Source organism: Bos indicus x Bos taurus, chromosome 2, assembly GCF_003369695.1.
Source record: "Bos indicus x Bos taurus breed Angus x Brahman F1 hybrid chromosome 2, Bos_hybrid_MaternalHap_v2.0, whole genome shotgun sequence".
Taxonomy (NCBI): domain Eukaryota; kingdom Metazoa; phylum Chordata; class Mammalia; order Artiodactyla; family Bovidae; genus Bos; species Bos indicus x Bos taurus.
This window is the reverse complement of record NC_040077.1, coordinates 71,862,839-71,890,382: the sequence shown is the minus strand read 5'-3', so window position 1 is coordinate 71,890,382 and position 27,544 is coordinate 71,862,839. Positions and strand designations below refer to the sequence as shown.

At 52.1% G+C, this 27,544-nt stretch overlaps 2 protein-coding genes across 5 annotated transcripts in view; one reads left to right on the top strand and one right to left on the bottom strand.

The window, feature by feature from the left end:
- Nucleotides 1–25,402, bottom strand: part of RALB (RAS like proto-oncogene B) — a 75,068-nt gene extending 49,666 nt beyond the window's left edge. The window contains exons 1-2 of one of the 4 annotated variants that reach the window (XM_027562608.1): nucleotides 25,277–25,402; nucleotides 19,744–19,839 (exon numbers count right to left, since the gene is read on the bottom strand). The gene's annotated coding sequence lies outside the window, so the exon portion shown is untranslated. Of the gene's footprint in view, nucleotides 1–10,821; nucleotides 10,935–19,743; nucleotides 19,840–24,925; nucleotides 24,945–24,978; nucleotides 25,072–25,276 lie in introns of those variants that run through there. The other 3 variants (XM_027562599.1, XM_027562616.1, XM_027562621.1) reach the window with 3 other exon arrangements.
- TMEM185B (transmembrane protein 185B) lies at nucleotides 25,151–27,314 on the top strand. Its single transcript, XM_027562585.1, has one exon. It carries the CDS (start codon nucleotides 25,616–25,618, stop codon nucleotides 26,666–26,668), a length of 1,053 nt encoding a protein of 350 aa, XP_027418386.1. The 5' UTR covers nucleotides 25,151–25,615; the 3' UTR covers nucleotides 26,669–27,314.
- The last annotated feature ends 230 nt before the right edge of the window (nucleotides 27,315–27,544 follow it).

Sequence of the window (27,544 nt, the reverse complement as noted above, 5' to 3'; positions counted from 1 at the left end):
CTTTTACTTAGTCTTTAAGGGGCTTAACAACAACAAAATGTCATGAGACTATCCTAGTGTTACCCTACTATCTTAAGTAGTCTGTTTTGTCCTTCTCATACACATTAGTCTTATATGTGTGTGTGTGTGTTGCTCAGTCGTGTCCGACTCTTTGTGACCCTCATGGACTGTAGCCCACCAGGCTCCTCTGTCCATGGAATTCTCCAGGCAAGAATACTGGAGTGGGTTGCCATTTCCTTCTCCATAAAGTCTTATTTTGCCTGCTCATTATATGACAGAAATTCTGCTGGATGCTATGAGGGATAAGGTAGGAGACTTCACAAAAAGGATAAAGATAATAATACTAAGTGAAGTAAGTCAAAGACAAATGCCATATGATATCACTTTTACATGTGGAATCTAAATTTGTGACACAATTGAACAGAAACAGACATAGAGAACAGATTTGTGGTTGCCAAGGGGATGGAGTGGGAGTTTGGGGTTAGCAGATGCAAAGAATTATATACAGAATGGATAAACAGCAAAGGTCCTGCTGTATAGCAAGGGAACTATAGTCAATATCGTGTGATAAACCATAATGGAAAAGAATATGAAAAAAAATGTATACACCTGCATAAATGAGTCAGTTTGCTGTACAGTAGAAATTAAAACAATGTTGTAAATCAACTATCCTTCAATAAAATAAATTTTAAAATAAAAAAATTTTAAAAACAGAAGCTGTCTAGTATTTATAACCTAGAAGGGGAATCAGATGCAAACTTTTCCTATAAAATAATGACTAAGTGCACAGGTTTAGAATCAGGAAGCATAGATTCAGAGAAAAGCTCTATCACAGAACTAGCAGTGACGTAATTAGGAAGTGAGCCTCTGGACCCTGCAGACGTGAGGATATAAATGTGATTACTTGTACAGCTCTCAGTACAGTGCCAGGGACTTGATGAGTGCTTAACAAACATTAGCTTCAACCGTGATGGCCACCAAAGGCCAAGACGTACTACTACTAAGTCATTTCAGTCGTGTCCGACTCTGTGCGACCCCATAGACTGCAGCCCACCAGTCTCCCCCGTCCCTGGGATTCTCCAGGCAAGAACACTGGAGTGGGTTGCCATTTCCTTCTCCAATGCATGAAAGTGAAAAATGAAAGTGAAGTCGCTCAGTAGTGTCCAACTCCTATCCACCCCATGGACTGTAGCCTACCAGGCTCCTCAGTCCATGGGATTTGCCAGGCAAGAGTACTGGAGTGGGTTGCCATTGCCTTCTCCCCCAAGATGTACACTCAAGGCTATTATAGGACCCTTTAGGAAAAGCTGTCTCACAGAGGACACAGCCGGGGAACACATCCTACCGGGGATGAGCTCTGAGAGGTAACCTGCCTTGGAAGCTCTGAGACTGTTCCTGTCAGGTCTCAGGGGATTCCCTTGTCTGCTGAGCTTCTCCTGAGGGAACCCTGACTCCCCACATGCCAGGGGCCTGAACAGCAGGGATACAAGATCCCCAGCAGGACCCTAAAGGTCACTCTCAGCTACAGAAAGAACATTCTAGATGCTCTCCCACCCCCACACCCCCCGCCCAAAAGCATCAGTTGAGTGTTGTGTGAGTCTTGAGCACCGTCTGACGTATATTTGCACTTCTCCTTCCCAGGTGCTGGGGAGCCTTGACCTTCCAACTCCCTGTGCTTGAGTGACACTATGTCCCGAGTTCCCCGCACTGATTTGGAAGTGAAAGTGACACACAGATCATTTTGGGTTGGAGAATTTCTCAGTGAGAGACCCATCTCTATGGCCTTGGGAATGTCTGGGAGTGTGGCTGCTCCATCAGCCCAGGCCCCTGCAATGAGAGCAGCCCCTGCCCCACCCCCTGACCCCCAACCCCAGCCTGCAATGAACATTTAGCATGGCTGAGAAATAAACCTTTGTGGCTTGAAGGCACTGAGAGCTGCTGGGTGTTTGCTGGCTGCAAAGCTTAGCCTCCTCTGACTGATGCCAGGCCTTGATGTGTACCAAGCTAGGGGTGTACTGGCGGATGACTCAGATGAGAGAACCAGTGAACAGACAAGCGACTGGAGAATCCCAGATAATTCTAATTTAAATTAGATAACCAAATAATAAACTAAGTTAGATAATTAAATAACTCTAATTTAGAGTGAGTGATCAAGAAAAGTTCCTCTCAGGAGGTGACATTTTAGCTAGGACCTGAAGGATGCAAAGGAATCAATCCCAGGAAAGGTTGGGAGTGAGGGGAAGGAGAAACTGTTTTGAGAATAATAAGCTACACAAACTCCTAAGGCAGAAAAAAGTGTGGTCCTTTTGATAACAGACGGGAGGGTGGAGAGAAAGCCGTGGGCCAGGAGGGAAGTGAGACCACGAGAGGGCAGAGGGAGGCAGGGGCGTCCAGGTTATACGGAGACTGAATTTATTCCAACTGTGACACGAAGCCATTGAGGAGTTTCAAGCCAGAGGGTGACATGCTTTGATTTAGATTCTGGAAAGACCACTCTCACTGCTGTGTAGAGGATGGGCTATAAGGAGCAGATGTGGGCATGGGGGTTAGAAGGCTGTTACAGGGGTCCAAACAAAGTGAGGTCCACGGGCCCAGAGGTGGGAAGAGAAATCTGCCCTCAGGAAACTTGGGGAGACCGAAGGAGGAAGGGAGCAAAAGCACTGAAGACTAAAAAGAAGATCCTCCTGCCAACTCCCAGAAAAAGCAGAGGCAAGGCTGGAAGTTGGGACCCCCAGAGGTTGACCCCAGGGAGACGGGTGCTCAAAAGCCAGGCAGAAGGAGGGAGGCTGTGGATCGAGCAGCTGGCCTATTTCCTAGAACATAAGCCAGCAGAGCTTATGTTCTGCCATGAGCTGCCGTGTTACATAAATAGATGGTATTAGAAAGAGTCTGACAGCATCCTGGTGGGCCCTGGATACTTGGTGACCACTTCCACTAGAAAAAGAGTGGAACCGCTGAGCTGTAGATGGTGAGGAGCCATTCTCACCTACTGAAGGTTACAGGAAGAATCTACTGTAAAAGCAAAACCAAACAAGGGTTCATCTCCAACATTCACATCATCTTTCCTCTCTCTGTTTCCTCAGCTCTCAATGCCCTGCGCTTCCTGCTACCTCATCCTCTTCTCAGGAACAGGTCTCAGGGGCTCATTTGCATGCAGGAATAAATGACCAAAGACTGCTCCGCGGGTACCCACTCCTTCCTGGGGGTTTGCATAGTCTAAAACCAAAAGCTGAAGTCTTAGTCTTAGGGAGGACCAGAGATCTTTAGTTTACACAACAAGGATGGAGTGACTTACCCTCCCTGGGAAAAGATTTAAGCTCCTGGGTTCTCATTCAAGGTGCCAGTAATGCATTTTTGGGATCCTTTTCCAAAGCCTGGGGAGTAGTCCCAAGCCTTCTTGCCCTTGTAGCCTTCTGCTGGCAGCTACCAACAAAAGTCCCTGGCGCTTGCTTGTTCCCAAATGTATTCAAAATCTTGACTTGCGCGTTCAATTTAGTTCCTGTCATTGAAAAAGACTTCTCAGGTGTGATCTCTACCACTTTTGCCAAGTATTTTATCTAGAACCTCTCTTTCCCCATTACCACTTTCCTATGTGGTCTCTACAGCTCCAGCCCAGTTGCAGGAACTAACCAGGTGTCCCAGGAATTGCTCTGCAGGGAATTAGCTAGGGGAGATGTTTTCATCTTCCAGGAGAAATTAATCCACATGGGAAACATGTTAGAAAAAACTGATTCCTTGCTATTTTGAATAGTTGAATCAGTTGCACTTATCTTTCTGCCATCACAGCTTACCATGAGCTAGCTCCCTAGAAATGAAGACAAGTTTGTCTTGTCATTAAGTAATGTCTTCATCATTATGACTAAACCCCACCACATGCCAGCTCACGCTCTCCGCTTCCAACTTTGTGGACACGTGCTCTGTGCTTCTGAAACTGCACAGAAAACCACTGCCAAGATCCAGTACTGACCTCCAGGTAACCAGAGAAAAACCCCTGGAGAGTGAGTGCTGCTAGGCCCACAAGGGTGAGGAGAAAATGAGATCCAAGTGCCTGCATCCTGTGCTGAGCTCGATCCGCCACGGTCTCCCAGGAAGCCAGCCCCCTCTCACAGGATGAACATGCCCTGCCTCTCTCCCAGCCCAGACATTCTCCTGATCTGCATGAGACCCATGGAGCTAGCCAGCTCTGGGCAGCTAGGCATGCAGACAAGGACACGAGGACACCAAAACCTGAGTTAGGAAGAGGGATGAGGAAATAAGTGATGTCAGCTGTGTAGGGGAGCAAACTTTGCCAAACCAAAATGTGTCTCTTTGGCTTGAAGATTATTTTGAGCTAAAAACAGTCAAGGCCAAAGACTCTGACCCTCCCCCTAACTGCTTAAAAGAACTTAGATAGGGCTTCCCTGGCGGTTCAGGGGTTAAGAATCTGCCTTGCAATGCAGGGGACAGTGGTTCGATCCCTGGCCCAGGAAGATCCCACATGCTACTGGGCAACTAAGCCCGGTGCACCACAATTACCAAGCCTGTGCTCTAGAGCCCGTGAACCACAACTACTGAGCCACAACTACTGAGCGCCCACTACGTGGTGCAACTACTGAACCCCACGTGTCCTAGAGCCTGTGAACCACCACAGTGCACACAGCCTGTGCACCGCAACTTGAGAATAGCCTCAAGGCACCACAACTAAAGAAAGCCCACCTGCAACAATGAAGACTCAGCATGGCCAAAAAAAAAAAACAACTCAGATGGAGGAGGACCTGTTGCAGGATGACCCACCGCTATAGAAAAACACAGAACAGAGGACTTCTGCATCCCTATGTCACTGCACAGCTCAGCAGACATTTGTTTACCAAACATTTGCTCGTTTCATCTTCCTAGAAACTATACCTTCCTCCTCTCTGAAGTCCCCACCCTACCCCTTCTCCTCTAGAAAGGCTAACCCTCAACTAACTTGTTCTGGGGCTCCACGTGCTTAGAGAGGCCCTGAATGTATGTAATTAAATTTCATTTCTCTTGCTAATCTCTCCCATGTCTAGTTAACTCTTAGACCAACCAGAACCTAGAAGGGCCAAGGAAAGTCTTTCCTCCCTAGCAGCTCAATGCCTTCCAGGGGCCTGCGCTGCGGAGCCTGTCCTTTGCTCTCTCATGCCCTTTGCTGTGGCCTATGGGGCTGCTATTCCTCACTTTATAGATGAGGACCTTGGGCCTCAGGAGCCCACAGGACCAAAGGGAAGAGCCAGGCTTGGTGCTTGGCCTTGACTGGCTCTGTTCTTGCCCTAGTGCAATCACAGCAATCCTGGTGAGGGGCCCCCCTCCTCTCTACTCCCACCCCCCAACCGCTGCCCCAGCAGTGTGATCCAGGGAACCCCAGGCCTTTTCGTTACCACCTGCCTGCTCCTGGGAGAGGGGCGGAACTGCACTTCAGCCCCTGCCCCAGCAGCTGGGGAGGGGCCCCACAGTCAACCTGCTCTTGCAGCCACTGTCACTCTGCCCCTCCCACCCATAAATGCCAATCCCCCACCCCTCCCCCGCCATGACTTTTTCATGGAACAAGACTTTTTTAACATGTTTTTCTTTTTTATGGATAGCCCCATCTCTTCCCTGCAGCTGTTCCAGAAAGCAGGACAAGGCTACCAGGTCAGAGGTCTGAGGGATGTGGGGTGACTGGCAGGGGATAAGGGACCCCTGAGCCGGGAGACTCTTGCTTTTGAAAGAAAGCTGACTATTATCAGCAGAATCACCCCCAGCCCCGAGTCTCTCCTCCAGAAGCAAGACCATCAAAATATTACAATGTCTGCTGCAGGGAACCTGGGTGTGGGCCCTGGTCTCAGCATGGCCAAAAAAACAACATCTCTGGGCTGGGGCTTGGGGAACAAGTCCCTTTTCTAGCATCCATTTTTCTGGGGAGTTTTAATTCTTTACAATGGCCAAGAAGAAACTGGGTAGACAGGATCACAATTAAAGCGGCAATGAGGTGAGTATGGCCCCAGGGCTGTAAAGCTGCAGGCTCCCAGGGAGGCTGGGCCCCCAGTGGGACGGTGAGAAGAAGATGGCAAGAGTCACACTCCCAGGACCTCCTTCCAAAACCCACGCAGGAGGCAAATCCAGCCACAATGGGTGACACTCAGGCCAGAATCCGTAGGAAGTAACCTAGGGGGCTGTGCAGACCCCCTGCACACAGGAAGGGCCAAGCAGCCTGAGGCCAGATTCCTGCCCTCTGCCCCTTGGGCCACTGCCCTCACCTTAGACAGGCAGGAGATGAGGCCCAGAGCTCAGGAAGCCACAGGGGTGGATTTGAGGCCATGGGGAGCCTCTCAACTGAGACTGGGGCCTGCCCTGCCCCTCAGCTCTTCAGGCGAGCACATCACCTGGTCCGGGGCTGACTGGTTCACAACACCCTTTGGCATCTTTCATGGAGCACACTCCAAGGGGGAGGTGAAATTTCCTATTCACAGGTAGGTCAGTGAGGTTCAGAGTTCAAACCAGCTGTGCCTCACAAGTCCACACACTCTTTATCCCAGTCCCATGGCAGCAAGGCTCTGTGACCTTGGCCAAGTCACCTCCCCTCTCTGGATCTTGGTTTCCTCTGTCTGGTGACAGTCTCAAGTCTGCCGAGCACCTGCTATGGGCCAGAGCTCTGCCAGACACCAGCTGTCAGGGAACAGTGTCTCTCACGTCCTCTGCTCTCACCCCTCCCGTGGGGGTGCCCACACAAGGTGGACACCACTCCTTTGGCAGAGCCAGCTCAGCTCCCTGCTGCTGAGGCCTCCCAAGACTCCTGGCCCCGCGATGTTCTGCTCCCATCTCATCACAGCCTGAAGTCTTCTCTAGGAGCTTTGTTAGAGGAGTGGCTGCCATCTAAACGCAAGGCTAGACAATCTCTCCCCATATGACCTGGTGCTGAAACATGGGAGATCAGGTCCTTTGGTTCACTGGAGGTCTGATGGCTGTTGTCAGCCACTCACATTTAAATATTAATTCCTTTAGTCCCTCCTACAGCTGAGATGTTAAACATCAAAGTGCCTGCTACAATGAAATGCTCGTTAACTAATGAATGGATGGATAGGAAGATGGATGGATGTGTGGGTGGGTAGATGGATGGGAGGATGGGTGGATGGATAGATGGATGGGTAGATGAGTAGATGGCTGGATGGTGAATAGATGGATGGATGGGTGGATGGGTAGATGAATGGATAAGCAGATGGATGGATGAGTGGATGAATGGGTGGATGGGTAGATGGATGGATGAACAGACAGTTGAGTGGATGGACAGGTGGGCAGATGGCTGGGTGTGTGGGTGGGTGGATGGATGGGAGGATGGGTGGATGAATGGGTGGATGGGTAGATGGGTGGGGATAGATGGGCAGGTAGTTGAGTAGATGGATGGGTAGATGAGTAGATGGATGGATGGATGCAAGAATGGATGGGTGGGTGGAAGGACGGATAGATGAGTGAGTGGACAGATGGATGGGTGAGTGGACGGATGGGAGGATGGATGAATGAATGGGTGGCTGAGTGGATGGATAGGTGGGTAGATGGGTGGGAGGATGGATGGATGAGTGGATGGATGCGTAGATGGATGGATGAACAGATAATTGATTGGGTGGATGGACAGATGGGCAGATGGCTGGGTGTGTGGGTGGGTGGATGGATGGGAGGATGGGTGGATGGATGGGAGGATGGGTGGATGAACGGGTGGATGGGTAGATGGATGGATAGATAGATGTGTGGGTAGATGAGCAGATGGATGGATGGATGGATGGGAGGATGGTTGGGTGGATGGAGGGATGTGTAGATGAGTGGGTGGACAGATGGATGGGTGAGTGGATGGATGGGAGGATGGGTGAATGAATGGGTGGCTGGGTGGATGGATAGGTGGATAGATGGGTAGGAGGATGGATGGATGGGTGGATGGGTAGATGGATGGATGAACAAACAGTTGATTGGGTGGATGGACAGGTGGGCAGATGGCTGGGTGTGTGGATGAGGGAATGGAGGAATTGGAGGAATACGATTAGGAGGCTCCACGATGAGAGAGTGCCATTCACTGAACTGGAGACACCCTGATGAGGCAGGTGTGAGGTGGTGGACACAAGAGAAGGGCAGCCAGAGGGTTGTCTGGAGGTGTTGAGATTACAGGCAGGAGACAGAGAAGACACATGCAGTGACCAGCATGCCAGATCGGGAACACAGACCCCCAACGTTTCAACAGTGGCAGTCCTCCACTGCAGACCCTGCGTGGCACACACAGCAGCACGGCCTGCGGCCCATCTTACTCATACCTAGTGATTAGGGCCCCTGCTGTCGGCCTTGTCAACTCACATGGGGTGGTGGCTTGCCAAGGCCACCACATATGTCTCAGCAGAGCTGTGACAGGCTGGGCCCAGGCTTTGATGACCAATGGCAGCAGGCCCCTGATCTGGAACACCCAGAGCATCTGTTCACTTGCCCCTCCCTCAGTGGACAAAGTCCCAAGACTACTAAGGCCGCAACATCAACTAGAGATGCAATATTGGGGGCATATCTATACTACAAATTATTCGTTGGTGAAATTCAAAATCAGCTACGCATCTTGTATTTTCACTTGCAAAATGCGACAATGCTACCCAAGCCCAGGGGTCTCTGGGTGGGCAGATCTCAATGGTCCACACCCACCAATGTTGTCAAAGCCCCGGCTGCAAGGCTTGCTGAGAAGGCAGGCCTGGACAGAGTGACTCCCTCCCAGGGCATGCAAGAATCCCCCCAGCAAGGATAGCAGGGTTCAGTGAGATGGTGTGCGGCAGCCCTACCCCTCAGGAAGGTGGGTGCAGGGAGGCACCCTCCAGGTCTTATCCAATCCCAGCCCCTCCTCTAAGACTAACTCTCCTGGATTCAGGCCTCTCTGATCTGTGCACACATTTTCACCACCAATTGCATGGCTCCTTGTACTCTTCTGCTGTCCTTTAGGTTGGAGAAGCCCCAACTGAAATCATTAGACCCCAGAAGACTGAGTGCCTGATGCTACAGCCCAGAGGGATGCGCTGAAGCCAGCTCTCAGTCAGAACGTAAGGCTGACTTATATCCTGGCCTGCAGCAGAGGGACCTCAAGCAAGACATGTCAGGGCTCTGAGCCTCAGTTTTCCTGTCTGCAGGAGAGTCAGCTAACACAAGTAACACAAGATATGGGGTAGAGGGGAGAGTTAAATAACACAATGCAGAGAGCTCGCTGCCAATCTGGCCTGTAGGAGGCCTTGGTTCACATCCATTTCCTATATTTTGTTTTGAATTAATTTATTATTTTTTAACTGTGGTAAAATACACACTATAGGGGACTTTCCTAGTGGCCCAGTGGTTAAGTCTCTGCCTTCCCATGAAGCAGGTATGGGTTTGCTCTCTGGTTGGGGAACTAAGATCTCACATGCCACACAGCCAAAAAAAAAAAAAAAACATAAAAAAAACAAAATACACACTATAAAATTCACCATCTCAACCATTTTTAAATGCACAGTTCAGTGGCACTAAGCACATTTACATTCTTGTACAGTCATCACCACCATCCATCTCCAGAACTCTTCCCATTAAACAGTAACTCCCAGGACCCTCCTCCCCACCAGCCCCTGGCTCCCACCCCTCTTAGCGCTTAGCTTCAGGGGGAGCTATGCCTCTATGGATCTGACTCCTATAAGGGGTCTTGTGTAAATGGAATCACACAGTGTCAGTCTTTTGTAACTGGCTCCTTTCACTTCCTTTAACATCCTCAAGGTTCATCCATGTAGTAGCATGTGTCAGAATTCCCTTTCTAAGACTGAGTAGTATTCTATTACATACATATAATAACCATATACATATATATGTATATAGTTATTTCATTCATCCAACAGTGGACACTTGGGGGCGCTTCCGCCTTTTGGTTATTATGGATGCTGCTGCTGTGGACACAGCTTTCAAATATCTCTTTGAGACCCTGCTTCCAAATCTTTAGGTTTCACACCCAGAAGTGGAATTGCAATCATACGGTACTTTTTAACTTCTTGAGGGACCTCATGCTCTTTTCCACAGTGGGTGCACCATTTACATTCCTGCATAAGTGTGGAAGGGTTCCACTCTCTCCACAGCCTCGCCCACCCTTACTTTCTGCTTTTTCATAGTCGTTATCCTAGGGGCTTGAGGGGAACCAGTTCCCCCTATTTCTGGACCTGCTCCCAGCAGGAAGTTGTGGCTGTTAGTCCTGTCAATCTGTCCTGAGCTTCCTCCCCTGGTACTCTGGGTCCCTGGGAGGCAAACAGACTTTCTCTCTCCCTGCGAGGACCACTGACTTTGCTCCTAGTTCCCCAGAGGGATCTTCTCGCTCCCCTTGGAGCTAAGCCCTCACTGTCCCACCCAAAAGCAGTCAGAGTAGCAGCTGGAAGTCCCACCATAAGGACACCATTTCCCCAAGTCCCCAGCACTCACACTCGATGCCTGGAAGCCACCCCCTCACTAACCCAGCAGCACACAGGGCAGAAGGCACGACCATGGCTGGCATGTGGTCAAGGTAAACACTACTGGAGGGAAGGGCCTGGAATGATCCAGAACAAGATTGGGAAGGGGGCCTGTGTGTATCCTGCTGTTCTTTACATTAAGGGGGATGCTTCAGCAGGACTTTGGAGCCACGGAGACCTGGGTTCAAATCCCAGCCCTACCAATACCTGCTGTGTGACGCCACGAAAGCCCCTTCATCTCTCTGGGCTTCTCCCTGTGAGAAGGCCAACACCTAAATCCCAGGGGCACCACGCAGCCTGGCACTCGCTGCACCCACCCGCCTGCCTCTGTTTCACACAGAAACTGCCCTCTGCCCACTCTTACCAGCAGCTGCCGAAATCCTCCTCCACGTTCAGACCATCAGAAGGAGCAAAGCACTAGACTGGAAGGATAACACCCTCCTCCTCTGACTCGGGCTGGCCGGTTCCAAAGGGGAAAAAACAAGCCCTCTGCAGCCCCACCTCCACTTCATCCTTTCTTTGTGTTCGGGCTTCTAAGGAAACAAAGGGTCCCACGGTGGTTTCCTTCCAGGGTCCCCCCTCCCTCCCAAAATTCCCCAAAGGCTGCCAAACTCGGTGAGAAGAAAAGTAAACCATTTCCTGGAGGAGGCCAGCACATTTCAGACATGGAACAGACACGGCTGCCCCTGTGGTCACCCCCTCAGCCCCTCCACCTTTAGACACACGTCACCTGGGCCACACACCCATTAGCACGTGGCCTCCCGGAATGTGCTGAGATGCCCAAAGATAACGTGATGGGAGTGGAGACAGTCACCCCCACCAGGCTTGTTGCTCCTGCCCCCACCAAATCCTGGACCCCAAACATATGAGGGGCAGGGGTAGACATGATCGGGCACTCACTGAACGACCGGCGACTCCAGCATCCAATAAGCAGTCATTTCATGATGCTATGCCGACCACATGCCAGTGGCTGGGCACTGTGCCGGGAATTCAGGCCCCTGGGGCCGGGGGGAGCCTAGGGATAGGGACCCAGAGAAGGCGCCACCTGCTCTGCCCCTTCCCCTTTCCCCATGTGACTGGTGCTCAAAGCTCTGCCCACTGGAGCTGAGACAGCAGGGAAAGCAGGCAGAAAAGTGAAGTCCAGAAAGCAGCCGGCACCCAGTAGACAGACACAGAGGGTGTTGGGGTAGGACTGGAATTCAACCCAAGCAAGTGGGCAGGCACAGGGGAAGGGAAGCTGGGGTCCTTCCATCTTCCTTCCCTAGTCCGAGTACAAAACATCTCTGGAAAGGGCTCCAAATGCTCCCCTTTTCATCCCAGGATGGGTGACAGGGGCAGGAAGGCCTGGACCAGAGTCTCTTCCAAAGCCTCCAGTTTCTTCCCCTTTCCCCTCCTTCCACTCCCTCCTGCCCCTCCACAATCAAAGCCTGGCCTTGTCCCCTCAACAACTTCCAAGACCTCCTTGTCTCCCAGGCAAGTCCCAGATCCCAGCCTCCTCCTGCTCCCTGATAGCACCCAGCACCCGGAGGGGCACCCCTGTCATTCACCCCCCTCCGCCTCCCTTCCCTCCCCTGGAGCTCCCCATTATCTATTCCTCAGTCCTGGGAGAGGTGAGGTGCCCCCTCCTCCAGTGTCTTCCACCTGAGTGGCCTCACGCCTGGTGTAGAGCAGGAAAGACTGATGGCTTTATTTAGCACCTATTGTGTGCTGGTGCTTCCACGAAGGTCACGGCAAACAATCTTCATACTCGATTCCCGACATGGTACTGTCCCATCTTACAGAGCAGGAAACCAAGGTCTTGAATGAGGAGCAGGTTTGAGAGAACTTCAGGGCGAAGTGGATATGCAGCAGAATGAAGCAGGCGGCCAGGTGTGTCCCATGGCAGGTGGAGCTTTGCAGAACCAGGCTAGAAAAAGCAAAGAGGATCCTGCCAAACACAAGGGTGGGAGAGCAGGAGGAGGGCACTGGAGGCCGGGATGCTAAGAGAAACAAAGGCTGAGGGTGGGGAAGCCCAGGAAGGGGCGGGCAAGGCTGAACACGGCTGTCTCAGAGAAATTGGAATGGCTTTAGCAAGTCCAGCAGGGCAAGGACGGCACGCTGTGGACACAGGGCAATGTGGGGGCAGTGGGAGGTGGTGTTTCAGAGTTGGGGAGCTCTTGCTGACAACCCCACATGGAAAGCCCTGCCCAGGGGGCTGTGGGGCCAGCAGGAGGAACCCGAACATCCCAGCCTCCAGAGATGGCTCTGGAAGGCAAAGCCACTATCACCACCCTTCCACAGCCCATCTCTGCATCCCCCAGGAGTCCTCCCATGCTCAGTAACCTCTGACTCAGCTTCTCTCATCTTCGGCCCTGGTCTCAGTGACTGCAGTCAGAGCTCCTATGAGGGGTGTATGTTGGGGGTGGGGGTGGGGGAGTGTACCTATCTGTACACAGGCATGAGCCAGGGTGGGCCTGGTGGCCCCCTCTTTCACTGAGGCCCACCCACCATCTGTACCCAGCTCTGGCTTCAACAAGCTCAGCCCCCTGACTGGTTGCAGCAGAAGTCCCTGCACCCCTACCTCTCTGCCAGGGAGTACATGCCCCCACTGCATGTGGAGAGTGACCGTCAGCCCAGTGACCAAGGAAGGACACCTGTCTTGAAATGGTTGCCAAACCCACCCAAAGGAAATGACCATAGACAGAGGAGGCCTGTCTAGGCCCCCCATAGACAATTTGGGGGGCATCCCAAGTCATGCTCCCTGCACTTGTCCCAGAGCCATCAGAGGGCAGCCCCAGACACTGAGTCTGCACGGAGGCCGGGCAGCCAGCACACCGCTGCCTCTGCTGGCAAGGCTCCCCAGGGAACCTGGCTCTAACCTTAGCTGATACCTCAGCCCTCACCTTGACCACGTGATACAGCAGCTCTGGAACTGCCCGGGCTGATGCGCCTGTTGCTTGGGGCACAGGAAATCTGGGTCTGGGGGAAAGTACAGAGGAGGCACAGTTGCCTGGAGAGCTCCTCGCCCGGATTCAGTCCTGCTGCTCTGGGTGGGGGGTAAGGCATCTCGGGGGTGGGGGGCCCGGCCCGCTTGGCAGCAGCCGATCCCAAGCAATAGCCACAGCATACACCCTGCACCTTCCATCTCACAAGAGCACAAAGGTCTGGCCATACCGCTGGGAAGACGACTTCCCCTCAAGCCCCACATCAATTGGGCTTTGGATTCCACAACCCAACTGCTGAGTCAGCACTCCTGAGTGTCCTATAAGGGCTTAGATGGGGAGGCCGTGACCCCAAAGCTGAAACTGTCAGATACCTGTGCCCACCTGTGCGATGTGCCTGGACTGGCACAGGCCATATAAGTGTCTGCTATGATTTATCTTAAGAGAGGAGTCCAGCTGTGTCCAAATGAGAGATTAGTGCAAACTAAAAGCTTGAGAATCCTACTCAGCCATTGAAAAGGATAAAATAATGCCACTTGCAGCAGCACATATGGACACAGAGATTGTCCTATCGAGTAAAGTAAGTCAGAGAAAGACAGATATCATATGATATCGCTTGTATGTGAAATGTAAAATATAACACAAATGAACTTATCTATAGGACATACACAGAATCACAGACATAGAGAACAGACTTCTGGGTGCCCAGGGAGAGGGGGTGGGGAGGGATGGACTGGGACTTCGGGGTGAGCAGATGCAAACTATTATCTACAGAATGGACAAACAACAAGGCTCCACCATAGAGCCGTGTGCCGCATAGCTCCTACAGGGAACTATATTCAGTATCCTGTGATGAGCCATAATGGAAAAGAATATGGAAAAGAAAGTACATACGTGCATAACTGAGTCACTTTGCCGTACCGTAGAAATTAACATGACATTGTAAATCGACTATACTTCAATAAAAAAAAAAAAAAAGCTGGAATCCAGCCCAAGGTGTGTGGACATTGGTACCACGGGTCTCCACCCTCTCCTTCGCCACCTAGAGACAGGCCCCGGCTCTGAGGAGCAGCAGTTTCCTGTGTGAGCCCTGCCACCTCCCTCGTGGACCGACTGCTACAGCAAGCCCCCCTGTCATTCATGGTCATCAGGTTCTTATCACAGACCCAAAAAATAAGATTCCCTGGAGGGGGAAATGGCAACCCACTCCAGTATTCCTGCCTGGAAAATTCCACAGACAGAGGAGCCTGGCGGGCTACAGCCCTTGGGGCAGCAATGAGTTGAACACAGCTAAGTACACAGACACAAATAGTAACTGTCCTACCAAAGCGGCAGTGAAACCCTACTCCCTTCTCCAAAGCTGCAAAAAAGAGAGACAAGGACCAGGTTGGCGAGGAAACACTGCAGCCGGCAGCGGCCTGCCCGGGCTCTGTTGCAAGGACTCACTGCGTGAAGATAACAGGAAGCAAGACTGCTTTCCACACAGGAGGGTGGCTAACAGCTAGGGACGGCTTCCCCACACGTCAGGACTGTCCCAGGGCTTCCCAAGCCTGCCTTCAGCCAGTCCCATGGCTGCCCTCCTGAGTCCCTGCATCACCTCATCTTACAGTAAAGAGAAAAGAGGTACCATGACTGAGCTGTGTGCCCAGTAAGCAGCAAAGGTGGGATCTGGACCAGGGCTGCCCCAGAGAAAACTCAGCCTTGAGCTCACAGCGCTACCACCAACCAGACAGAGAAGCTGCCCCAGGGGCACAAGGCCAGGAAGCAGCTTGGCCAGGAGACGGGGGTAGGATAAGCTGATGGGCCACAAGACAGTGGGCCACGGAGCTGGAAGCAGCAGGGCCCCAGACCATGCCCCTCACCGGCTCTGCTGAGGGAACAGCCTGACGTCAGTGCCTGCTGTGTGTGCTGAGAAGCCAAACCCAGCCTGGGTCTGAGCCCTGCTGCCCCCACTGCATCTCCCCTGGTCCCTGTGTTCAGGTGGAAATGCAGGAGTGATCCATGCAGACCTCTCCACTGAAAGGTGAGGACGTCACCCGAGGTCAGAGCTTTGCTCACGGGAAGCAGGCAGTCTGCTGGCTGGACCTGCGCTCCCTGGGATAGAAACAGGAACGTCAACTCACAAGAAAAGGAGGAGTGTCACCCTCCCCCTTCCCTGGCAGCTGTGACCCAGATGGGTGAGCAGGACTCCCAGCAACCTGGGCCTTGCGGGAGGGACAAAGACCCTTCCCAGCATCTTCTCAAAATCCCACCCAGAAGCACCATCTGTGTTATTATTTCAGAAAAAGGGTTCCTATCCATTCCTCTCTGTTCTCCCAAGGTCAATACACACTTTTTTTTCTCAATGGTGAGACATGGTCATGCAGGAAATGATTCTTTAAAAACAACTTCTCACCAGCTGTTTGGCAGAATCCCTCCAGGATTTTTCCTAGGAGTACATTGACTTTGGAGAAGGCGATGGCACCCCACCACAGTACTCTTGCCTGGAAAATCCCATGGACAGAGGAGCCTGGTAGGCTGCAGTCCATGGGGTCGCTAGGAGTCAGACATGACTGAGCGACTTCCCTTTCACTTTTCATTTTCATGCATTGAAGGAAACGGCAACCCACTCCAGTGTTCTTGCCTGGAGAATCCCAGGGACGGGGGAGCCTGGTGGGCTGCCGTCTATGGGGTTACACAGAGTCGGACACCACTGAAGTGACTTAGCAACAGCAACATCCGACTTAGCGCAAGCCAGAATGACGTTCTGTCTCCTCCCAGAACTTTGTGCAGATAAGGCAGCGCTGTGCAGTGACCCCAGGGTGCACAAGCCGGCCGTGACCTTGGTCAGGCACTTGGTCTCTCTGAGCGTCAGTGTCCTCCTTGGAATGTGGGCAAACCTCCCCCTCCCCCACGTGAATAAAGCAAGTTCTTCTTACTGTTATCACTGCCATGGTCACTGTCATTATACGTGAAAGTGAAAACTGTTTTCTGGCCTCTTGCTTCCAGAGACCCTCTCAGCCTGAAACGCCTGCTATTTACTTCTAAATGTGTATGTGTTTTTCATTAAAAAAAAAAAAAATCCTAGGTCTTCTTCATACCTCTGCCCCCACACACCCCAGCTCCCAACCATGTACTTGGTAATGTTCCCTTTTGCTGATACATCGTTGTGACGGGCCTGACAATCAGGAAAACCATTTCACTGAGTTTTAAAAATCACCCACTTAGAAACTGTAAAGTAAAACCTCTTTTCTCCAACCTCTGCTCTGTAAAAGCACTTGGGGTTCAAGAAATTATCTATCTTCATGGGGGAAATCTGCAAGTGCTGATTTGCAATAGGAATTCATCACGTGAGCAGTAACTCACCGCCCTGAGGGCTCCCTGGATAACCCCGGAAAGTTTATAGATATTTCTGGCAATTCAGAAAGAACCTCAATGATGGTAAATAATTTTTATGTTCTTACAAGACAAAAAGCCAAAACCAACAGGAACTCTGCAGAATTTCATCTTCTTTGCTATAAAAGAAGGAGGGATTGCTTGGTCTTGGTTTTCATCCTGTAATGCAGGGATCCCCAACCCCAGTACCAATCCATGGCCTGTTAGGACCTGAGCCTCACAGCAGGTGAATGGTGGGCGAGCGAGCCAAGCTTCTCCTGTATTTTCAGCTGCTCCCCACAGCTGTGCGAGAATTCTTCTATAACCATCTCGCCCTACCCCCAGCTATCCGCGGAAAAATTGTCTTCTGCGAAACCAGTCCCTTGCACCAAAAAGTTTGGGGGACTGCTACTGTAATGTATCCCCAGCCTCAAAAACACATTTTCCATTTACATTCAGCTGATTCATGGTGAGAAAGCAGCCCAGGTCTGACGTTTGCTGTTCTCCTCTCCTCAAAGACGACCGCCAGGGCAGGGCACTGGGCGGCGTCTAGAGACTTAGTTCTAGACTGAGTGGCCCCCCGCCTTGTTGTTCCATTACCTGAGTCAGACCAGGGGACCCGCCCCATCTCTGATGACAGCAGGTGAGTTCTGGACCAGGTGCTCCCATGGCAGCACAGGGCACTTGATGGGGACAGAAACACAGACTCTAAGGAGCAACCCCTGGTGGCTCAGTTGGTAAAGAATCTGCCTGCAATGCAGGAGACCCAGGTTCAACCCCTGGGAGGGGAAGATCCCCTGGAGAGGGAAATGGCAACCCACTCGAGTATCCTTACCTGGAAACTCCCATGGACGGAGGAACCTGGTGGGCTACAGTCCACGGGGTCGCAGAGTCAGACACGACTCAGCACTAAACCTACCACCAAGGACTAAGACAACCTGTCAGAGGTCAGCTGGCCGGGGGTTCTGAAAGCTTGCCGCACACTGGAATCAAGGGAGCTTTAAAAACTTTGGATTCCGAACCCAACCTGCAAGGACTCTGATTTGGGGTGTTGGGGTTGAGTTGAGGGATTTGCTTGTTTAGCCAGCAGCGCTGCATTGGGAGACCCCCGCCCTGTCCTGGTCCCTTTAACTGATAAAACAGACCTGGGTCCAGGTGGAGAAATGAATTAGGTACAGTCACCTGGGCTTATTTACACTACAGAAGTTCCCCTTTAGTTGTTACCTGTGCCCCCCGCAAGCGTGACCCCCTCCCCAAGCGTGACTCTGTCTTCGCTTCCTGCGAAGACATCCTTCTCTGAGCCTCAGCACAGGTGAGAGGGGGCAAGCAGTGGGTACGCACACATGGTGGTTGTTGCCCGAATGTGCCAGCCCTGCATCTCTATCAGCCCACCTTTATCCTATGAGGGGCAAAGTCATCATCCCCATTTCACAGACACTGGGTCGTCTGGTCAAGGACACATATCTGCATAAATGACAGAACTGAGCTTTGAATCCAGATGGTCCCTTCTGCGGTTCATGCTTAAATCCACTGGGGGCCTCCGGCATCCATCTAGTTCAGGGTTCTGTTCCAGCCTCCTCCTCCCTCATCTCTCAGCCAGCCCAATCTTCACCCGACAGCTTATTCCCAACACTTCTCTTTCTCTCATTTTCAGCTGCCATTTAATTAGCTTCAGCCCAGGGACCTCTGGTCCACTCTCTGGCTCTTCCAGGGTTGCTCTGCGTGTCATGTCTGTGCCATGTGACTGTACGGCTAAGTGAGCAGTCCTTGGGGTCAAGGCCATAGGGCCCAGCACACAACCGTCCTGGGAGGTGCCCATGGCAGAGTGACGGTGGATGGCCTGAAGCCCAAGTGCAGAGCCAGGCTCAGTCCCAGCTGCCCCCAGAGGGGTATGCGCAGACACACAAACCCATGATGTCCCTGAGGCAGCCATGGGGCCAGCAGTCAAATGAGGCCAGAGAGATGGGAGGAGGGAGGCTGGTCAACCAGGCCTCAAAGGGCATGGGAAGGCGCTTGGCTTCAGTCCTGAGAAATGAGAAGCTGCCAAAGCTTTGTGGCAGGGAGACTCCACCCTGTGACCCACTGTCTCCATGTACCGGGCAGGCCAGACTGATGGGCCCCTAAAGGCAAGAACCTCATACAGTTCCTGGGGTCACTGAGTGATAGGCAGAGGCATTTCTTGTACTTGTTGGTTTGTTTATTATCATTTGCTACTTTGCACCAGTTAGAAGAAGAATGAGAGGTACTCCAGAGTGAAATCATGAGTTAAAGCTGACAAATGTCTTGCTTCTGCCCCAGTAAACACATCACTCATGACACATGCTTCCACAATTTATGACAAAGCCAGGAGAGAAGAGGAGTGAGGATTAACCCTATGCCATAGAAGACTTTTGGGGGAGTAAATTAACTGTACATGAGACGGGGAGAAGAAGATTTAGATTTCACATGTGAACTGTTGAAAATATTCTGGTAGTGCCGATTTAAGTACAAACAATGGATTTTGAGTGGCCTACCATTTTTTGAACAATATCCCATCGTTCAGGAAGCTTCTTGCCCACAACTACAAAAAAAGGTTTGAATTAATGAAGTTTAGCTATATTTGGATGCCTCAAAATAAACTGGAATTTGGAAAAGACCCTGATGCTGGAAAGATTTAGGGCAGGAGGAGAAGGCAGTGACAGAGGAGGAGATGGTTGGATGGCATCATCAACTCAATAAACATGAGTTTGAGCAAACTCTGGGAGATGGTGAAAGACAGGGAAGCCTGGCATGCTGCAGTCCATGGGGTAACAAAGAGTCAGACATGACTTAGTAACTCAACAATAACAACAACAAATTAAATAATCCCAGGGCTCGGTTTATGGGTTCCTAATATTTGGAGGTTACTGTGATTGACCCCCAAATTAAACCAATGATCCCACACACACGTCAAAACCAGTCCTGGTTTTTAGTTGACTTTCAATCTTCTGCAGCCCGACACCTGAATCTACATTTGACTGGGGCCTTTTTACCTTATTAACGTTATCCTTCACCTTTGTGGAGTTTTACAGATGGAAAGCACTCGACCAGCTGCTCTCGGTAGTGGCAGGTTCGTACTGATTCTGTTTCTGCAAAGACAACCAGAAGAAAGAAGACTCAACCTCTAAAAACATTAGACTTTATATGTCAAGAGCCTTAGGAATATTCATTCCTTCAATCCAGCAATTAGATTTTGGGGAATTACCCGTAAGAAACTGAGTGCAGAAGAAGCTACGTGGAGTAAGAAAGACAACAGCGCCTCTTATCTTAGAAAAGAACAGGAAGAACCCCAAGATGCAGCAAGGGAACAGGTGAGGAAAGCTAGGGACAACCCCGTGGGGCCACTAAAAAGACGCTCACGATGAATTTATGGGAACCCGAGATGGTTCTCTTTATGTTATTTCATCACCTTGGAGACATCATTGATTATAAGACATACAGCTGTTTCATGTATCATGAAAGAAAAAGAATCTCAGGCTGGGGCAGCTAGTAAGAGGCATCTAAGTAAAATTGGGACACCCTCCCCCTCCCCACCCCCACCCCCCCCACCCCGCAAGGGCTATTCCCTGCCAGATGTAGGGAGGGAACAAAATTAGCCCTGAGAACATGAACAAGCCAGGACTCAGGCAGGCTGGAGTCTGAGTTTGCACTAACGCCATGGCCTAAAAACACCACGGCCTAAAAACACTGCGGGTTGCAACTGAGTGTACGTGAAATTTAATGCAAAGTGCTCTCAAGTTGACAGTGCCCCCCAGGCGACCATCAGAAGCCAACAGAACCCCCTTTTGGAAGGGCTGGATTTCAAAACAGGCTGACAGTGCTTGTAAGACACCATCAATTGGGCAGTCAATTCATGACTCAGAGATGTGAAAATAAGTGAGTTGCAGGATTAACGTTAAGCAAAAATGCAGACTAAAATGGTACTTGGATAATGAAATGTCTTGCAGAGGTGACCATGTGGAATGAACTAAAGTGTTAATAGTGATTTTGTGTAGGTAGTAAGAGGAGAGCTTTTCCCCTCTCTCTCTAAACAACTCATTTTCTAGATTTTCCTAAAGCAAGCATGTATTTAGTGACCATAGAGGAAACAGGAGAAATAAAACAGGGTGATGTACATAGGGAGCGAGTGATCGGGGAGGGCTTCTTGGAGGTGATTCCTGAACTGGGAAGGGGGGCAGCAAAGTAGTCAGAGCTGTGCAGCTTCATCCCACATCAGGTTGGGGCCCAGGTTATGGGGCAGATGCTGGATATGTATTTGTTAAATGAATACACAAGTTGAGGAAAATCTGCTAAAACATGAGCCTAAGTCTCCAGGGGCCTCAATCAGAGTCTGGCTCTTCAGTGGGCCCATTCTCACTGGACTGAACCACTGCACAGGGCCAGGCTACCAGCTGGGACAACAGCATGACCCAGGAAAGTCTGCAGCTGAGAACTATAGTTGTGTCTAGTTTCCCCATCTGTGAAATGAGGGTCCTGCCTCTGCCATCCCATGAACTTCAGATGATACAGAGCTTTGAAATGTTGAGCCCAGTGCACCTGAAGGGCTGGGGTGCTCCAGGGTGTACTCCTGGGAGGCCAGACTCCTCCCTGTAGATGCAGAATCTGAGCTTTAGACAAGCTGCTCTGCTCCATCGCTCAGCACACGGGAAAGCTGCCACATCAGCGGCGTCCTGCTTGCCTTCCTGTGCTTTCCTGGACACTTCTACTGCACATAGGCCTGAGCTAGCAACTGCGGACACAAAGATGAAAGTGGGGCCCTGCCCTCAGGGCGCCAGGAACAGCCAGGCAAGCAAGGATAGGGCCCCAATGCCTGGTGGTGTGAGCTCCAAGACTGACCACCTGGCAGGGAGGACAGGCTTCTCGAAAGAGGCATGCCTCCTCTAAGGCCAAAACAGAGACCAAGGTCACCAACAGGACAGGATAAGTGAGTGTGTTCTGAGTTTTTATACATTGTTTCACTTTACACTTACAATTCTATGAGTTCATCCCCATCTCACTGAGGGGACTGGAGGTGGGAATACTTGCCAAGGTCACGGAGCTTGGGGACAACAGCACCAGGGTTCACAAGTCGCCTGGGAGATGGAGGGGACCACAGAGCACCGGGGCGCCAAGGGTGACACAAAGGGCCACGTGGGCTGTGGCTTCCTTGTGAAGAAGCTGAGGTGAGCAAACCCAAATGGGTCTGAAAGGGAAAATGTCCCTGGGCCTTCTGTACAGATCATTCTCTGGCCCAAGTCACTACTAGGAGGACATTCAGACAGGGACCCTGTCTCCTGGGGCCAGACTCCTGCCCTGGTCCAGCTGCTCAGGGGAACTGACCGTCCAGCAGGGTCCAATGCGATCATGAGTCCTTAAAAACAGAAAAGGCAGCATAGATGCAGTAGGAGAATGAGCCACAGCAATTCAAAGTGCAAGAATAATGCAACCCAATGCTGGTGGCCGTGAAGGGGGCAACTGACCAGGAACGGGTGGCCAAGAGCCATCCCTGGCTGACAGCTGGCACGGAAAGGGGAGCCTCAGTCCCACAGCTCCAGGGAACTGAATGCAAAGAAGCTAAATGAACCCAGAAGCTGATTCTCATCAGGGCCTTTCAGAAGGGAATGAGGCCCTCGATTCTGGCCTGTGAGACTTGAACAAAGAACCCGCTGAGCACCCCGTGCCCAGGCTCCTGACCACTGTTGTGAGTTGCTACGGTTATGCCAAGTTGGAAAGAAGGGACAGGGGGAGTGGGAAGGGACAGTACAGGGCCCATGATGCTGACCCCACATGCTCAGAGCGAGGGGGCAGGGAAGCACCATCCTGAGCAGGTGCAAATGGACTCATTCACTCAACCGACTTCCCTCAAGCACTAGCTGCAACATAAATGCTGCCCGGGGGTCCAAGCTCCAATCCCATGGAGAAAAAGATGGCCAAACAGACTCAACCCAGTGAAAGAAGTCCCCCAGGAACAAAGGCCCTGAAGTGAAGGGAGGTCAGAGAAGGGTCATCAATCCACCAGGAGTCGAGAATGTTTTCCTGGGACTGAAGCCTTGTCTGGGGTCTTGGTAGTTCAGGAGGGAGGGAGGCTGGGGTGGGGGGCCGGCCCTGAACAGAAAATGCAGAGATCAGCACAGCAAGTTCTGAGGGAGGGCGGGAGACTGGCAAGGAACCACAGGTGGGCCAGGGCAAGCTTGGGGGGCCTCCCAGGCCAGCTGAGGATGCTGAGCAGGGGTGAGATCATGTGACATACACACACTGCAGGCTGCTGCCCAGAATCAGCATGACACGCCTGCACTGGGGGACCAGGGCACTTAGCTCTGGGGTGTATGCCAGCCTCAAGGTGGCTGGGTGGTCAGCACCTGGCACAGAACAAACAACCTCTGTTAGCTTGAAAGGTCAATGTAAAGACAGGGGTAGGTCCTTGAGACCCTAGCCACAACAGGGAAAGTAGCAAAGGAGAGGAGTCTTGTACAGAACTGAGGGTCCGGGCCCAGGGGCACAGGAAAGCCAGCTGCAGGGGCAGCAGACAGTAGTCTCTCCCTGTGGCTCCACCTCAAACCCATAAGCAGGCTCTGAGTCCCTCAGGAGGATGCAAGGACTCATGGTGACCGGCCATCGTATGATTCCCCTTTCCTAGAGGGAGAGAACCAGGTCCCTGTCCTGAGGAGCTGCAGAGATGGGACAACATACTCCAAACTTCAACCTCTGCCACAAAGACAGTAAAGTATGGGACAACATATTCCAAACTCTAACCTCTGCCACAAAGATTGTAAAGACAGATGACCCTGAGGTCATCTGGCTACAGGATTTCTGCCCATTCCAACAGGGCCGAGAAGACCTGGCCTGGCCACCGCCTCCCTGGGGGGCTGCCAGTCAGTCCCACCCCTAAAGGATTTACTTGCCCCAGTGTGGTAAATATTAGTGGCTCGCATTTCTCTAAACGCAAAGTTTTTTCCATGTATGGATTCATCTCAACCTCAAAATGGTCCTAAGTGCTATTATTAGCCCATTTTGTAGTTGGACTGGCAGAGGGGTTTTGAAATTTAAATTTTGTTTTAGCTGACAAATCCCTCCTTGAAAGGAAACAGTAAAAGAAAAACCAGGATGCAAAACAGATGGATTGGAGCCTGGGAGGGAGGGGTGGAGGGTGAACGTGGTGTCCCATATAGTCAACAGTCTCCCCACAGTGCCTCCCAAGGGGTCCTAACAAACAAGCGGCCCTGAAGACTGGAGTCTGAGATCAAGGCTCACTCAGCTGGAGTCCCTTTCCTGAGGACCACCCAACTGGCTTGGCTGAGGGGAGGGCAGTGAAGCTGTTGGAGAGCTTTGAGACATGGGACTGTCCACCCTTCACCAGGCTTCACCAACTTCGAGGTGGACTGGGGAAGGCTGGCTCCTGAGTTTGGACCATGGCCCCCACTTTTATCTCCAGAACCCCTTCCTTGGGAGACCCCACACCAGCAGAGCCTCGTTGACGGGCTCAGAGCCCAGCACTTGAGTGTGGCAGATTCTATGGGAGATGGAGGGCAGGAAGGGAGAGCAGCCCGGGCTCTGAAGAGAAAGCCTGGAGAAGGCAGGGAGGGGCCTCCAGCGTCAGCGCAGCTGGCAAGAGGGGCTCCTGGATACCACCACGGGCGGCCCCCAACTTACAGCCCAGGACCCCTGAGGCCAAGAGAGCACACGTCCTGCCCAGGCTTCTGAGCGGCTGGGTGGCAGGACTTGAACTGGAAGCCAGATTTCTTGACCTCTGGCTCCAGCCCCTGGCCCCAACAGTATGTGTGCGAATCAGACTAAGGCAGGACCAGACAAGTCAAACGAGAACTAGGGACTCAATCAGAATCTCCATTCTGCTCTAAGTTGCCGGATGACCAGCGGCAGGAAGCACCTGGTTGTCGCAACTTCGCCAACGGACCCTGGGGGATCTAATGCCCTTCCAGCGCCCACCCTCCACCTCGGGGTTGAGACACCCCGGCACTCTGCCTCGGCCACTTCACAGACGGCCGGAGAACGGCCGGTGGGGTCCAGCCCCGGAAGCCGCCCGTTCCAGGCACAACCCGGGCGCTGATCGCACACACGAGCGCCTCTCCGCACAGCACAAGCCCACCGCCTCCCGCGCGCGCACACACCCGCCCTATGCATTCAGTCAGCAGCACCCAAGCCCTCGCTCACAAACTCCCACACTCCCCCGGCCCCCACCCAGCTCGCTCCCACGCCGTCCGCCATCAGCGCAGCGGGCGCCCAAGCCTCACCGCCGGCGCCTGAGCCCTGTGGTCGTCCGAGCCCCCCAGTAGTCTGCGGGTGAAGGTGGGGCACCCGCGGCTGGCCGCGCCTACCACTCTTCGGTCCCGCCCCCAGGGCTGAGCCCCACCCCCTACCGCTCCTCGGCCCCGCCCCCGGCCCGGCCGGAGGATGTGAGCTCACTCCCGCCTCCCTACTCCCGACGCCGCCAGGAAGCGGCCGCCTGAGGTCGCCGCCAGCTCGCTAGCAACGGACCGGCCAGGGAGCCACCAGCGCGCCAGGAACCCGGCCAGAATCCTCTGTCCCTACCCTTCCCGCGCCACACGCAGTAGCTGCTTTCCAAATGGGTACAGAGTGAAGGAGGGCGGCAGGGCTGGCGCTACTCCCGCTCGCAGACGCCCCGCGCCGCCCGGCCTCTCGGGTAGCGGGGAGAGCGCCAGCGCGGACGCCCCGCCCACCGCCCTTCCGGCCAGGCCACGTGACCGCGCGCGCACGTGTTTCGGCCTCTAGGTGCAGCGGGCCGGAAGCCGGTCCCGGCCGGCGCCCGGCCGCTGTCCACGAAGAGTCGGCTTGGGCTAGCCGGCGAGGCGGCGGGTCCGGGAACGGCGCAGAGGCGGCACCCGCCGGAAGGCAGGCAGCGGCCTGGCCATGAACCCCAGGGGCCTATTCCAGGACTTCAACCCGAGTAAGTTCCTCATCTACGCTTGCCTGCTGCTCTTCTCAGTGCTGCTGCCCCTCCGACTGGACGGCGTCATCCAATGGAGCTACTGGGCCGTGTTCGCCCCCATCTGGTTGTGGAAGCTTCTGGTCCTCGCGGGCGCCTCTGTTGGCGCGGGCGTTTGGGCGCGAAACCCGCGCTACCGCACAGAGGGAGAGGCCTGTGTGGAGTTCAAGGCCATGCTGATCGCCGTGGGCATCCACCTGCTGCTGCTCATGTTCGAGGTCCTGGTCTGCGATCGGGTGGAGCGCGGGACCCACTTCTGGCTGCTGGTCTTCATGCCGCTCTTCTTTGTGTCGCCCGTGTCCGTGGCCGCCTGCGTTTGGGGCTTCCGACACGACCGGTCCCTGGAGCTGGAGATCCTGTGCTCCGTCAACATCCTGCAATTCATCTTCATCGCCCTGAGGCTGGACCGGATCATCCACTGGCCTTGGCTGGTGGTGTTTGTGCCACTGTGGATCCTCATGTCATTCCTTTGCCTGGTAGTCCTCTATTACATCGTTTGGTCCCTCCTGTTCCTGCGCTCCCTGGATGTGGTTGCTGAGCAGCGAAGAACCCACGTGACCATGGCCATCTGCTGGATAACGATCGTGGTGCCGCTGCTCATTTTCGAGGTTCTGCTGGTGCACAGGCTGGATGGACACAACATGTTTTCCTACATCTCCATATTCGTCCCCCTTTGGCTCTCATTAATCACATTAATGGCCACAACGTTTAGGCGAAAAGGGGGCAACCATTGGTGGTTTGGTATTCGCAGAGATTTCTGTCAGTTTCTGCTTGAAATTTTCCCATTTTTAAGAGAATATGGAAACATTTCCTATGATCTACATCATGAAGATAGTGAAGATGCTGAAGAAACATCGGCTCCAGAAGCTCCTAAAATCGCTCCAATGTTTGGAAAGAAGGCCAGGGTGGTGATAACACAGAGCCCTGGGAAATATGTCCCCCCACCCCCCAAGTTAAATATTGACATGCCTGATTAAACCTCTCTTCTGGGGAGTGCTCACAAGTGGAAGAGAAGTCATATATACACAAAATCCACATTACTTTGGCCTCTTTGCCCATCCATGCCAAATCTGGAACTGAAAACAGGCTTCAAAACACCATTTCATGCTTTGAAATTGCTGCCTATCAGTGACTCATCAGTATTCACCAGAGATGCAGGAGGTTCTTTTAGTGTGTAGGTGTGTGTGTGTGCACACGTGCAGTGTGCCTCCATGTGTGAGGAACTTGTTTTCTAGGCTCATGCTTGCAGAGCTAGCTGAAAGCAGTAAATTGAGTTGTTCTGGTAGGTCCTCAAATGGAATAACTACCTGGGGGTTTTTAAAGTGGTACTATACCTATCGAAAGTATTTAGAAAAGTATTTTTATACACTGCTAACGTAAAATTGTATTTCAGATTGTGCCTGCTGTGACATAATAGCAAATGTAAAGAATTCTCTTTCCCACCACTTGCATATAAACCTCATAGTTGTTATTTTCAGTGTTTCCGCTGTTAAAATGGTTTTTCTTTCGGCTTTACTGATACTGGTCTTTAATAGCCTAATTGGTGAATTTTTCTAATGCAGTGAGTCCACCCATATTTATATGACTATTTTAGCAATGTAATATATATTATGTTGAATTCTAGTTCTGTGCAGTGTATTATGTTAAAGGTTGTTTTTTTTTTTTTTTTAAGTTTGTGAAGATATATATGTCTTCTGCAGATGCTGTTAAAAATTGCTTAAAACATGAATATGTACCTGGTGTGGGATCTTATCAGTTCTAGGCATGAATACAGGGATTGAAGATCCTGAGGATCTTACTAGTCAGGTGTTAGATGATTCTAACAGTTGGGAGGTTTCTCTTGGAAGGGACCA